Source organism: Anguilla rostrata, chromosome 11 (genome assembly GCF_018555375.3).
Source record: "Anguilla rostrata isolate EN2019 chromosome 11, ASM1855537v3, whole genome shotgun sequence".
NCBI lineage: Eukaryota > Metazoa > Chordata > Actinopteri > Anguilliformes > Anguillidae > Anguilla > Anguilla rostrata.
The window spans coordinates 19,724,351-19,739,297 of NC_057943.1; the positions used below are offsets into that span (position 1 = coordinate 19,724,351).

The 14,947-nt window shown below is 39.5% G+C and overlaps 1 protein-coding gene across 3 annotated transcripts; it reads left to right on the forward strand.

Moving 5' to 3' along the window:
• The first annotated feature begins 599 nt into the window (after positions 1-599).
• LOC135234217 (glutathione hydrolase 7) lies at positions 600-12,586 on the forward strand. Of its 3 annotated transcripts, none has more exons than XM_064298588.1 (16): positions 600-1,517; positions 2,265-2,693; positions 3,336-3,562; positions 4,235-4,386; positions 4,689-4,806; positions 5,054-5,121; positions 5,715-5,788; positions 5,917-6,110; positions 6,420-6,507; positions 7,563-7,690; positions 7,880-7,968; positions 8,239-8,391; positions 8,691-8,808; positions 9,270-9,407; positions 9,714-9,813; positions 10,017-12,586. In XM_064298588.1, exons 2-16 carry the CDS (start codon positions 2,474-2,476, stop codon positions 10,184-10,186), a joined length of 2,037 nt encoding a protein of 678 aa, XP_064154658.1. In that variant the 5' UTR covers positions 600-1,517; positions 2,265-2,473; the 3' UTR covers positions 10,187-12,586. The 3 variants fall into 3 exon arrangements, with proteins under 3 accessions (XP_064154658.1, XP_064154659.1, XP_064154661.1); XM_064298589.1 differs by lacking the exon at positions 600-1,517 and adding an exon at positions 1,606-1,813; XM_064298591.1 differs by lacking the exon at positions 600-1,517 and adding an exon at positions 1,856-2,058.
• Positions 12,587-14,947: the final 2,361 nt, after the last annotated feature.

The window sequence follows — 14,947 nt, forward strand, 5'->3', positions numbered from 1 at the left end:
AGAGCGCGTCTGTGCACATGTGCACGTGGGTGTAGGGGAATAGCTGGTGTGGAGCTGGATAGTTGTTGCATAGAGCCTACATAGGAACTACAGACGGTAGGAGGGGCCAGGCGGTGAACCTAGGAAGTAACAGGAAACAGCCTCTACTGAGCATGCTTGAGGGCAAAAGGTATTGCTGCCCATTGAATTCAATGTAGAAACCAAGGTGATTTAACAACCAAAGAGAACATCATCGGTCCCTTTTTTGTGATCATACATTTCATTATGTGCAGCAGTTTCTGAAACAATGGCTGTTTTGGTCCAGAAGTCTTTGGAAAATACTTATTATATTGTGCATATTTTATTACATAATGCATATTTTTCAATCTGCTTTTCATATGAAACGTAACGGTCCTTAATCCAGTTTCAAAATACCATCGATGACGTTTTATTTTGACATCAAAAGTCTGATATTCCTCATTCACTTTCATGGAAGCTCCAATGTTTTTCCCTCAACGCGCGCAGTACAGGCTTACTTCCGGGACTTAACAAGCTTAGCTCGCCTGTCTAGATAAATACGCATGTCTATGAGTTATTTTCAGGGGCATGAGAGGGGAGGGTCTAGGATTCAGATCACACTAGAATAAATTATTTTATACCATGCAGTTGAATTAAACATACCACATAAACCACCACATAACAATGTAAACTACCACACTTAAAACCATAACTGAACAAAATTACGGGGCCAGTAAGCCTAAACCATACAAAACAAGCTCGGCAGCAAGCATGGACACCAAAAAAGCTATTTAGTAGAACTGCAATGAAGCTTATTTATAATGCAATTAAATGTGTAGACATCAAGTTATAAGCTGAATGACATGGCTGCTTGAGCAACAAATATTATGCTTTTGCATAACTTAAATGGATACATCTTAATATTCTAACGGAATATGTTTTCCTGCAATGTATATTAACTCTGTTAATAACGGCACATTTACAGAATACAAGCGTCAGTGAGACAGACATATAGACCAAATAACTTCAATAGCTAACTATTCGTTTTTTAAATGAGATATCAAACACAAATTTCGAACAGGCTCTACACAGACGACACACGAGACGGAAAATTAAGATTTAAAGAAGGTCAGCCCAACGTACTCATTGCAGCTGCGCAACTGTGTGGTAAACACGAGCATATAATAGAAGCGCGTTAGCCCACATTTTCGCTTTGTGCACGCCCAGCAATATGATCCAGGTTTTAATTGAAAAGGAAAGGAATGAACTTGTTCCACTGCTCTGACATATAGGCTATGTGATTTTTCACTTCCTGAAAGTGTCAGCGTTTCTTTTATTTTTTGTTTGTACCATTGGGTTTGGACCAGTATTGCTAACTGTATCCATTCGTCTAAATGTGCGATGACAGTAACATTCTGAATCTGTGATTACAGCCTCCACCGGTTACAAATTTAGACTGCAGGCATCATTTATTTTATGTTATAGGGAAACAAACTCCCGATGATCATCAGAACATTAAGGTATGTGATCTACATTTATATTTCTAGATAGCCTACTACATTTATATATAACCCACGCTCTGATAAAGCTAAAAATACAAACCTGAGCTACGTCGCTACACATTTTGATTCAAACCGACTGCCTTGTACCTTTAAAACCGTGACATTGTCTCTGCGGTCAGCTGATCTTTGAGTTTTTTTCTGTTTGGTGGTGGCTGGAGGAGAACCTGTACAAAACGCCGTTTGCGTTGGCAAGCTCATTATACGGAACATACGTATCATCGATGATCAATATCTATAGCGCTGATATTTAAAAGGTACATTATTTTTTACTGAAAGACCGCTATGCGAGAAGCCATAGAAATGCGTCAATATATGTCTGTTAAGCGTGCATAATGGCTATTATCTCAATCGGCAGGCTCTGAAACCATATAGCTCAGAATGAGAAGTGTATTTTGCCAAGAAACGTGACTTGTGGGAAATTGCGATTTATGTTGCGTTTCATTTAATAACTGCAATCCGAGTGCAGTTGTATTTTTATGCCAGACAGCGTCTTTTAGAGGTAAATTACTATTTTATCCCTGATAGAAGTTGGTTAGTGTTGAAACAGTTTTTGATAACCCTTTGCGTTTTCGTTGTAAGCATCAAGGCAAGACAACATTTAAGAGTAGCTGGTGCAAACCAGCAATTTTGCGCATGATTTTCTCTAACGTCAGACAAGGTGCTCCAAGAATATGTAGTTCTAATACATCTTCGTTCTGTTTTCAGGTCTGAAATATGGCAGTGAAGTCGTGTATCGTCCGGTGAAACATGCTCAACGGTATTCTAATTGTATCGACAATGAATCCATTTTAGGCCATCTATAACCGGAACCTTCGAAGAAGGTGCAACCTCAACAGGTTTTTACGATCTGTTTATAAAGTCCTTCTATATAGGCGTGGAAAACTGGTGCGTAGTGTTTGATCGTCGATTTAGTAATGTATACGCCCGCCGCTGACGCCGTGGCCGGATATTCCAGTGGCAATATGGCAGATAAGGATACTAGCCAGGAGACAACGCTTGGGAGTGCCTACTCGCCAGTCGATTATATGAGCATCACCAGCTTCCCTCGCCTTCCAGAGGACGATGGTTTGTCGGGGGAGAATACGGTGAAATCCCGCAAAGACGACGACAACTTTCTGAGCGAACAAGACACAGGTAAGTTCCGAGCTTGTCAACGTGCGCAATAGCCTATAATTTTGATGCCGTTTCAATGCCGGCCTCAGAAACACACCTTCATTTTTGCGCATGTTTTTTATAGTACAGGTGCAATGTTTGCGTCTTTCATACGACGTCGTTCGTTTAAAATGACAAGATAAATTAGACACATATGCGGAATTTCAAGTATTATCTGAGTGGTGTATTAAACTGAACTGTACTATGGCATAAAACAGGCTAATTTGACACAAGTTTACATAACAAATAGTTATGCTGTCTGAGCAGGGATTGTGTGCAGTGGATAAGAGAATCCTTTATCATCTTTAATATTCCGCTTGGTTTAAATGGCTACACGCTTGTAAATATGGGTGACAGTGTAGTGTAATGGTTTGGGAACTGGGTACATAACTGAAGTAGCAGATTCCATTTTCAGGTGGGCAACCGTTGTTTTGCCCTTGAGCAAGGTGCTTAAGTCACTTTACCAGATGTGTGAATGGTTATCAGGTAAAAAAAAGCTGTGTAAGTCCCTCTGGAGTGTGTCTGTTAAGCAAATAAATCACACAAAGTGCAAAAAAACACTTCATTCTTAAATGCTGAGTGATCAGAGTTTTTCTTAATTTTGTTACCTGCAACAATTCACAGACCCTGACCTTTTTCTGAAGTCGGCCCGACTTCAGCGGCTTCCCTCTTCAGCTTCAGACCTAGCCAGTCATGATGCCACACCCCTGAGGGAGACCCATCGCGATCCCCTAGCTGAAGACTGCAGCTGTCGGCAGGACGGCCTCACAATCATCATCACTGCCTGTCTCACGTTTGCAACAGGGGTCACTGTTGCCCTAGTCATGCAGATCTACTTTGGAGACCCACAGGTGTGCTTCCACGAACAGTGACCAGTTTTTACCGGCTGTTCATTCCCAAAGCAGACTTAAACAGAAGTTGGGGGCCTGTCACAGACTGCAGTATATGCATTTGTCCTCCATTGAACTTTAAAGTGATAGTTCACTTTGTACTTCACCTTGTTAAAATGATTCTTCATTTTCTGAACCTCTGGAGGAATAACATTACCATACAAACTGCTATTTTCATGCTTTAGAGACCACAAACCCCTGAAAAGCCATATTCCAAAAAATAGCCAAGTAGCTTATACGCTAAACATAACATGACATGTAGACTGTAGAAACATCTCTTGGGGTTGTTGGAGGACAACTCGATTAAGCAATGGCTCAGTGAAGACTAATCCTGTTAATTTTTTAAGGGTACATGGGAAAGTAATTTTTTACTCATGCTGATAATAATGTGTTGACCACCGTCATGGAGGGGCAGCAGAGAGCTTGTGGTGTGCTTGATTCATTTTAGTGTTTTCAACCAATGTTGTCTGATGTCCCAAGGGTTTTTTGGCTACCTGGTAACAATTTTTATTCAGGGTCATATCTCTTGTAAGATAATTTGCAACCAAACTTGTTGAGTTGGGATTTTAATTTGTCTGTGTCAGAAAGATTTTGTTTCTGTGGCAACCCTCCCCCCTCCATCTTTCTCATCAGATCTTCAGTCAGGGAGCTGTGGTGACAGATGTAGCACACTGCACCTCTCTTGGGTTTGAGGTCCTGAGTAAGCAGGGCTCTTCTGCAGATGCTGCCATTGTTGCTGCCCTCTGTCTGGGCATCATTCACCCGCACACGTCTGGCATTGGGGGGTAGGTTTGAATGTTTCTGCAATCTATTTCCATGGAATTGGACTACTCTTTGGCTTGACTAGCATCTTATTACTGTGAAGCAATAAGATGCGAACCAGTGAAACCCTGGTCACCTAATTTTATGGTTATGCCTCTGTCTGGCAAACCAGTCTGGTAGGTTCCAAACGGGGTGTTTCATAAGTGATTACATTCATAGAGAAGGAGGACACATTTATAGTAAATTCCAGTAAGTCTTTGGGGTTGGTACCATTGTAGAGCACAGTTAAAAATGATAGAGTTTGATAAATGTTCCTTCTTTTCAGTGGAGGTGTAATGCTGGTTCATGATATACGAAAGAATGAGAGCCGGGTGATTGACTTCCGTGAAACAGCACCCTCTGCCATCCATGAGGACATGTTGCAGTTCAACCTGGAGCATAAGGTAAGAATATGATAATGTGTGTCTATGCTTACTGCTCACCCTACTCCTCTTCATGAAAACAGCATACCTTCAGGGAATTTAGGCAGTTGTGGCAATATTTGTAAAAAATAGTTAAACAGGAAAGTTAGAGAATAGTGTGTATTCTGTAATGTGTTCCATGGCAGTATGTTCTGTGGTATAAGGGATTTAAGGAATGTAGACATTTTGCCTGTCAATCAGTTTCTGTGTCCTTGCCACTGTGTTCCAGCCCGGCCTGCTAGTAGGTGTCCCAGGCATGCTCAGTGGGTTGCACCAGGCCCATCAGCTCTATGGAAGGTAAACCGAGTTGTTTCATTAGTGTGTGATTGAGAGAGAATGAGTCATTTTGCTTATGTACACATTGTGCAGATAAACCTACTACTGTCTGTTCTCAAGGATAATGTGTGAGAAAGGTGGAAGTCTCATTAACATAAGTTCAAAATTGTTTCTCATAATGTGATGCTATATGTTCCCATTTCCTTTTCACTGCAAAAAATACTGGGTAAGGACATTTATTTCAGTCCTTTTCTCATCTCCCTCAAAACCAGCATGCCCATATGACACATTAATCTTGACACACCCTCAGCCTTTAATCTTGGCTTGAGAACACACTATAGTAGTGGCTCAAACTTCTGGGACTGTATGCAAAACCTCTGCTTAACTCTTGAGAATGAGTTCAAGCCTTGAAATTTAAACGCACCTTAAACTTGCACCTAGGATTGTATTCACAGATGCTGTGTATAACAGGGCTTAATTAACTAAAGGGCAACTCTAATTGTTGTCAGGGGACACTTTCCAGTGCTTTTTCATTGGTTGAAAATATTTTGATAATGTTGGGTAGTTGTACGCATTATGTAAACCTGAATCTGGTCTTGATTTTTTCCCCCCAGAATGCCATGGAATGAGGTGGTTACTATGGCTGCAGATGTCGCCAGAAATGGATTTAATGTTACCCATGATCTGGGTAGATGTTTTCTTTAATAAACTTGTTTTGTTTTTTTAACTCTGTGTAGTCCAAATACATAATATTATTTAATGTATTTTTACTTCTAAGTTTTACTTGTTTCTTCATGTTCCTTTCACTAATTCCAGCTGAGGCCTTGTCCAAAGTGAAGGATCAGAATATTTCAGAAAATTTCAGGGATTTGTTTCTTCCTGATGGACAGCCTCCTCTTTCTGGCTTGTTCACAAGACGCCTTGATCTGGCAGCCATCCTGGACACAATCGCAGTCAGCGGGATTTCTGAGTTCTACAATGGCAACTTGACCCAGGAAATGGCAGCAGAGGTGAGTGTATCTCAGATATGTGACTGCTTGCGAGCAACACAAGCTTGTATCCAATCAACATTTGTCCAAGTTTGGCTTATAAATATATTCAAGCATTAGGATTTGTCTTCACAAGCTCAAGTTTACGGAGTTGTTTTGTGATTGCTAAACTTGCCAAACTGTGTGAAGGAAAACAAATCTTTCTTTTAATTGAATCCCAGCCATAGTCTTGCTGCATATTGGTCCATTTTACACAAACTAAAATAGTAAGCATTTATGAGTTGAGTGTCACTAATTCAAGACTTATTCATTCATTATTAATTTCAATAGGTGCGAGCTGCAGGGGGAGTTCTCACTGAAGAGGATTTCAGTAACTACAGCACTGTTTTACAGCAGCCAGTGGAGGGCCTATATCAGGGTAAGATTCTAGAACTTTATATTTCAGGAATGGCCAGTGGCAGATTGAACTAGAATTTCTTTGTCCTAGGAGTGAAGATAAGGAGGGAAAAGCTTTACTTTTTATTTATTTTACTCTCCATATTGGGTAGTTCATCTGGAATATTGCTCATTTGATGCTGCAATAACAATTAGATTTGCATGTGCAGTAGAGGTTCTAATAGAAATGCAAATGTCAAACAGTCCAAGAATATTAATTTAAATATATTCTCAATGAAATGACATTGAAGAAAGAATGGTAGAGTCATCCTGATTTCATGCCTGAGGACTTCCCTCTTCAAGCAGTACTTTGGTCAATCATCCAGACCTGTATTGAAACTACAATTGGACTTCAAATACCATTCAGTTTTAGTTTCATTTTGTTGTTATTTGAACTTTATAATTCACTGTGTACTTGGTTCTACCAATGCTATGCTTAAGGGCAGCTATCAAATTGAGGACTACAGTAGAATCTGAGATGCAAATGCTACAGGAATGGAAGTTGTTTGGAAAAGTTGAGAATCTGCCATCCAGAAAGTGATCTTAGAAAATGGAAATTTAACACATTTGAATTATTTATTTGTGGGATTGTTACTTGCATACATTAACCTTATTCTTTAAATAAGCTACTGTAACTTTAAAACTTAGTTTTAATGATAAACCCAGTGGTATTGAGGATCTCATTAGAACTGGATTTTTTTAAAACATCAACCTTTTAAGCAATACATTTCCTTTTCAGTGATAACCTTTGGCATTTTTTGCAAGCTGTTTGAGTTTGTTGTCACCCATCATAATGTCAAACATTGTTTATTTTTCCATTTTTTGTTATTTAGCAACAGTGATAAGTGCTATCAATGTAAAGCATTTCAGCTCTCAGTTTATTCAAATTTTTTTTATATCAAGTAATAATAAAGAGCTTTATTGATAAAGCATAATTCTGTTTGTTGTTGTAGATTCATACCTGTTTGGTTGACAGGTCAGTCCTGGTCAGAGTTTCTGTTGCACTAAACGGTATAAGAATAAATATTTTTTCTGCAGGTAATCAAATTTTGGCAGCACCCGCCCCTCATTCTGGGGCGGCACTGATTGCAGCCCTCAACATCCTGGAGGGCTTCAACATCAGCAGCCAGGTCCTAAGGAACAGTACCTACCACTTAATGGCTGAGGTACTACTGCCTGAGACCTCTTGACAGGGTCATCTTGAGCCATCTTCCTGCTTACATGGACAAAGATATCAATATTTAATCCTTCAACTTTATATCTGTAACAAACTCCTGCCCCCACAAAAGTCTGCTGTAAACTTTTAACCTATGACGTTGTCCTTATTTCCAACCCTTCCTTTATTTTTCCTTTAGGCTCTGAAAATTGCGCTAGCAATGGCCAGTGGCTTGGGTGACCCCATGTTTGACTCCTCTGTCTCTGAGTCAGTAGCTCAGATGTTGAGGTAAGTTTGTGGTCTTCTGGAGTAGGCATTAGGTAGATGCCAGGAAAGGCTTAATAAACACTGCATGAAATAACAGGTTCTGTTTGAGCGTCACCTGTCCTATATTTAATCTGCATCCTCCACAGCTTGGTTGTAATTTATGAAGACACAGAGATTGCTGGTATTGCAAGAAGTGATGCAAAAAGAAATTGAAGAACATTTCTAGGCATGGTAGAGATGGTATATAATGTACCCCATTCACAGCTGTATAATTTTTCTTTCGGGTTTCAGTAAGTCCCAGGCTGCTTTGTTTCGTCAAATGATCAACGACTCCCTGGCCTCCCCTCCTGGACATTACACCCCTTTCTATGCCCTGGAGAAAGGGGCAGTTGCAGGCCAGGTGATGGTCATGGGTCCAGACGACTTCATTGTATCTGTCATGAGGTACTCCCTTCCATTTTTTAAATGTTTTTTTTAAAGGGGGGCTATAAAGGCAAAAGAAAGGAAAATAATGCGAGTCAAAATGTTTTTTATTTTGTGATGGGGAAGCAGGTAGGTTAAGAAAAAGTAGTGGATGTAAATGTGAAACCTTCCTACCGTCATTCTAGACACATTTATTCTTTATTAAATCTGCAACAGCTTGGAAAGCTTGTTAATTGTTGTCCTTGAACTGCTTGTGTTCTACTGTAAGCCTCACACTTAGAATGCGGAGTGCGAATGTGGATGTTTGTATGATCTTCCAGCTCCCTGAACCAGCCTTTTGGAAGTGGAATTGTGACCTCCTCTGGGATTCTCCTAAACAGCCAGATACTAGACTTCTCCTGGCCAAACAAAACTCGGAGTCCAACCCCACCCAACCCAGTACTGACGCCTATCCATTTGTTCATCTTAAATTTACTTAAGCAAACTTTTATAATTGCGGCAAATGATTCACATCTATATATGCTCTCAACTGTGTTTACATGAGTGTGTTTATCTTGATTTTCATTTTGACCTCAAACTACCCTCAGTAATGAGCTATACAGCAGATGTAGAATGCAGGAACATTATAATGCTAGGAGTGCGTATATACAATTGCATACAAGAGTGTAGTGTTTGACAGAAAAAATGAAATTATTTTTAATGTCAAAAATGAAACATAACAATGTTCCATTGAACAGGATGTACAGAATAAAATAGTGTGTGTGTGCATGTGTTTGTAGTGTGTATCTATAACAGACATACACAACAGCTTACACATACCAGAGGATTAAACTGGTTTGTTACGGCGGACTTCTACAAGCGCAGCCTTTGTTGAGCATCTTTGATATGTTTCTATCCAGCGGAACAGTGTTCAGCCAGGGAAGAGGCCCCTGTCCTTTCTTTTGCCTACAGTAGTGAGGCCATCATCAGGCTTCTGTGGCACCTACATGGCCCTGGGTTCTTCCAATGGAGACCGTGCTCTTAGTGGCATTTCCCAGGTTAGTGACTCTGCCCAGTTCTCCTGCTTCCATCACCAATTCATCCGACTGACCAGATGGCCAGTATGGTATTTGGTTTTTGTTTGGTCTCGGCCCCAATGAGGCAATGAATGTCCGGTCCTACTTCATAACCTCTCAGAATCTCGTGTTACCCACAATGAGAGGATAGAAGGTATGCAGGAACCGACCGTCTGGTTACCATAGACAGTTTGTGATTCCATTATCATTAGACCACTTGGGGTCATTTCAATTAGCGAGAGATTTCATATTTTTTCTTCTCTAATTGTGTAAATTTTGATTTTGCAGGTGGTAATGAATGTCTTATCATTCCGCAAAAACCTAAGTGACAGTCTCTCGTATGGAAGGCTTCACCCTCAACTTCAGCCCAACAACCTTCTAGTGGACTGTGAGTAGTGCTACTTCTACTCAATTTCTGCTCAGGGTTTCTCTGCTGCTTAACTTTTTATACCTGTGGCTGCAATACCCTGTGTTCAAAATTCTGATTGGCTGTAGTCTAGGCCAGTTAATGGCTGAATATATTCTTTGTCCACTGTCATGTTTCAATTTCTCTTCTTCCCATCCCAAACTCCCTCCTCTCGCTGCCCTCAGCTGAGTTCCTTGAAGAGGACATAGAGGTCCTGCAGCTGAAGGGGCATGAGGTGCAGAAGGTGGATGTTCTCTCTCTGGTGGAGGGGACAAGAAGGACCAATGACCTGATTATTGGGGTGAAGGACCCTCGCAGTGCAGATGCCTCAGCTATGACCATGTCCATGCCCTGACTGCTGCAGGGTCAGAGGAGTGGCTTGAGGAGTGGGGAGATGGGGGGTTGGTCCAAGCAGCTAAGTCAATTTGCCTTTGCAGAGCTGGCATGAGGAAAAGGTATATGTTGTCAGCCGTCTTGTGTAGTCCTAGGCTCACTGTAAATAGGCACTGAAAAAGCTATGCTGTCCCCGTGGGGAAACGGTCAGAAACAAACCCCGCCATCCTGCATGTGCACTCTCATGATACAGTCACCTCTAGCTGTCACTCCGAGACACCAACACCCCATCCTGATCTGAGCCGAATCATATACATGACTCTAAAGTCATTTTTATCCCATTCTGAATGGAAGATGCATGTGAGTGAATAATATACAGCTAGTACCATAATGGCTGGAACACTGGAAGTAGGGAAGCCACATCTACACATATCCACAGGTCTGTCCATTTTGATAACTTCGTGAATTTACTCACTGTGTGAAATTGTTTTGACCAAATTGTGAGTTGCTTGAAAAGTACAGTCCTTGCTATTTTAGTAGCAAACTATGGCTGTTGGGTACCAGTTTAATGTGTTGAGTTTTAAGTTTGCTGAAACATGAAGACAAGAGCGTTCCTTTTGTAATATACAGCTTCCTCCTCACATTGAATGTTATTTGTCTAAACTTGTTGATCAACAGCAATATTTGGCAGGAAGAGTTGTTGAGTTGTTGATTTTTAGGCTGCATTTGTGGTCTTTTGAAAGGGAGTTTTCTTGAATGTATGATGAAAGACTGATGGAGCATAAAGTTATTTCATGCAAACGGAGGTGTTCCTGCAATGTTGTATTTTTGTCTATTTAATTGATAAATGTACCTTATGTTCTTGTACTTTTGTCATTTGCACTATTAAAGCCAATCAGTTTGCTTGAGGCAACACAGAATTTACAGATTGAACATAGAATTGTCAATGCACTTGTTATTTTTTCCATTTTAAATTTATTTATTTGTACTTGGAACTTTTATCTGAGGCAAATACCATATCTGCATTTATGGTGAAGTCTAAACAGGTAATTTAGCTTAGTTTAGTTTTTAGGGGAATATCACATTACCTTTCCCTTGGGATCAAGTACTTTTTTTGTTGTTGGTTTTTTATTCTTATAGAACGTTCTCAAAGTAATGGATTGAAAATGTGTGCCTAAAATAAAGGTATGCTTTTGATTGATACTAAGATAGAAACTTAGTCAGTCTGTTGGTTTATTCCTCTTTAGGCAGACCCACTCAACACATTTCCTGTGTTGTGAGATTTGCATTAATAATATGCTTTCTATAAAAGCTTATTTTATATGTGAATTAAATGGTCACAGCATGCCTTGACAAATTGCATTCAAATTTCAACTGTTGCCATCTTTTACTGTGGTTTAAATGGCCCTGATTTTGCTTGTTAATACAGCCTACTCTACTCCTTGTCCAACAAACAAGTATTTGTGCAACCTATCCATGGCACAAATGGCTTCTGTGTGCAATACCTGCATGTGGTGATGTTATACTTTTGGTGTGATGAAGTTTAAAGGTTCTACAGAAATATGTTTACCCTTATAAACTCATTTCTTATTCCTTAGATTATGATGAGCCTGTCTCAAAAGGTTTTATTTCTATGAAACCACACACATTAACATATTTTTCTTTGTGAATATTATATTAGACTAATTCGTTTGAGGGAATTAAGGGAAGTAATTTAGGGCACTTGTGTACATTTTAATGGTTTCAGTGACTGCTGCCCATCAAGTTGATTTTTTTTTTCTAAATGCACATTAGGTTATTGGGATACTTGTAATTACTGTGGAGTTTGTTGCAAAAAAGTTGTAAAGCTCAGAAATGGAAGAAACTGAAGAAATTTGATTTTCTATCCAGATACCAAAGTCAGGAGAAAGTCTTTAAATTTATTTTTGTTCTTTAAAATTCAGAGGTCTTTATCCACTGATCTTTATTCCTCCATCTGTCTGATATACTCTTATTCTCCAGTTTGTATGTCATGGGCCACTGGCTTTCACTGTTGAATTTTTAGATTCATTTCTTTTAATGGTTGCTTTTTGGAAGTCATAATGAAGAGATATGGCATAAAGAGCATGATCTGAAAAAAGAAATGATGCTCATTGCTTTAAATAGGGGGGTAACCTGACATGAATTATGATGCATACTGAATTATGTAATGCGCACTTTATCATTTTGGCTGATGTATGCTTATTTAATGCCACATTTGATTGAGTGCACCTTCAATGTGTAAATTAAAATAATTTCATCCTATTGAAAAGCAGACACTAATGCATTTGCCTTTATGTAATGTGTACTAGATTCATATTTTAATGTTAATACAATGGATATTGTTTATTGAACTTGTGCTCAGTTGTTTTTTATAATAAAGAGGTGGAAAACTTCAAATTGACACTTTTTCTTCTGTTAAATTTCATTGTTGTAATACACATGTATACAAAGGGCACATTTATTTTCTGGCTGCAACAAGCTGTGTAAAATATTTTAATGTATAAACTGATAAAATAGAAAACAGTAAATCCTCTTAAAGCAAAAGCGTACCTTTATAACAAAACGCAAGGAACAGCAGAGAAAGACAGTAGACTCCAATACTGCAGCACATTTAGACATTTCATCACTAAAAGATTTGGACCCACATTCCTAATTGCAGCAACACCACTCAGCCTGGAAGGAATGACTGCTATGCAAGGTTTCCTAATTGTAATATCCCAAACTCAACTGAATTTCCATTGGAAATAAATGACTAATACTTGTATTTTGACTTGCTGAACTCCATTCCATTGTCCCCAAACTCCAGGAAGTGCTAGAGGTGGATGACAACACGTTCCTATAAGGTTGCATTCAGACCAGATCAGGCAACGCGGGGAAAATGGCAGTCCTCCCATTCATTTGAATAGGGGTAGTGCGTTTAGGCTGCGGGAGTGGGGACCGCATGGGGTGCAGAAAAAAAAAGCAGCGGCCGTGCGGGAAGAAGTAGAACCAGAATCAACTTTTGCCGTAACGCAACCCAACATAATGCTGCGTTGGCCAATCGCCCATGGGAAGAAGAGCCTTGTTTAAATTACCATGTAGCATTCTGCTGTTTACCAAGCCACTGTGAAGATATGGAAGAGAGACTGGAATATAGCTGAAACCGGGTGCTATCCAGGCAGAGTTCATGGACCAAATGATGATACTCTCCCAGTTGTGTCCTCGCTTGGTTTATTTTGTGTACCCAGTTTCGACGTCTGGATCTGGCTTGCAGTCTACACTGCAATATAACGATAGCAAGAAGCTTCCTTCGGTTTGTGTCCATTTGTTTGAGTTCGTGGACAGGAAATGGAGGGGGGGGGTTAAAGTTCACGACATGACATCACACAAATGGGCCATGTAGTGACACGTCCACACCTCTGCACAACCCTGCGGGAAGGTGCCGCATTGCCTGATCTGGTCTGAATGCAGCCTAAGAATTCAGTGCTTGGCCTCACACGCCTAGCCATATCATACTATAGGACAGCTTGGCAGACTGAGGTGCAGTGTGCAGCAGCATCCGATGCTGTAAAGACTGATAAAGCACTTGAGCAGTGATGTAGAGCAGACCTGCTTATAGGAGCTGCACAATCTGGAACAGGAAGACAACTTCCATTCTATCTTTGGACAGTTCTTCTGATGACAGTATAACTGCAGCAGCGGATATGAGCAGTGCGTCTCATCAATTTAAACTCAAACATATGGATATTATTACCCTCTGCCTGAGCTAATGAATTAATGAATTTGCTAATCTACCTAGAAGGATGGTGAACAAACGTATAGTTATTGACAAACACAAGAAAGAACACTAACAGCAAACCGAACAAATAATTAATGACTTTTTACAATAAAACATTTTCACTTTGAACGAATAGCATTGTCTATCATGAAAATAGCATCACTGTGGAAAGTTAATTGCATTTTTCAGCACTGAAAAACTGTATTATTTCATACACCAGCAATGAAAGAAATCCAGTACATACAAGCTTGTCTTGTTTATTTTTCTCCAGCATAAAACAGAAATATGTCCCGGACCAATACAAATAAACAATCCAAATCATTTATTCATGACACTTCAAGGTTGGATGGTGACACAATTTTAAATAAATGGGAACTTATCACAACCTGTGATTTATTAGAAGAATATGCAGAGACTGGCTCTTAAAATCTCATCAGACCTCCTGCCATCAAACTGACATTTTAGGGTCCCTAGCTGCAAATTAAATAGGTACAAAAATAAATTTGTTCAATCCTCAGCTCAACAACTGAGTAATTAAAATTCTGTCTATAGCCCCAGTATACTCTGTTAAATTATTAAACTTTTGTTTATTGACTGTTATGCACAAGAGCTTAAGGGTTTTCAGGGTTGAATAAGAGCACCAGGTGCATACTTTTTAAAAATATATTTTTGGGTCAGTGGGTTAAACTGATTTTTTTAAATAATATTTTTGATAGTAGGGGCAAGCCACTTTCAATTTTGAAGAAAACTGTATTTGCAGTAAGTTCCAGAGTATTTGCAGTTATCTGGAATGGCATTGCTTTTTGAAATGTATGTAAACTCTGCATCTTATACCTCATCATGAATTTTACATTGATCAGATTGACTTTATGGCTCCACAACATTCTCTTGAAGAATCATTTCACAGAATCGGTGCAATGACATGGACATGTCTTTTTTATACATGATTTCTTTAGCAGCATTAATGGAAGGACAGTCTGGACAATAGGAAATAAATACATTGTT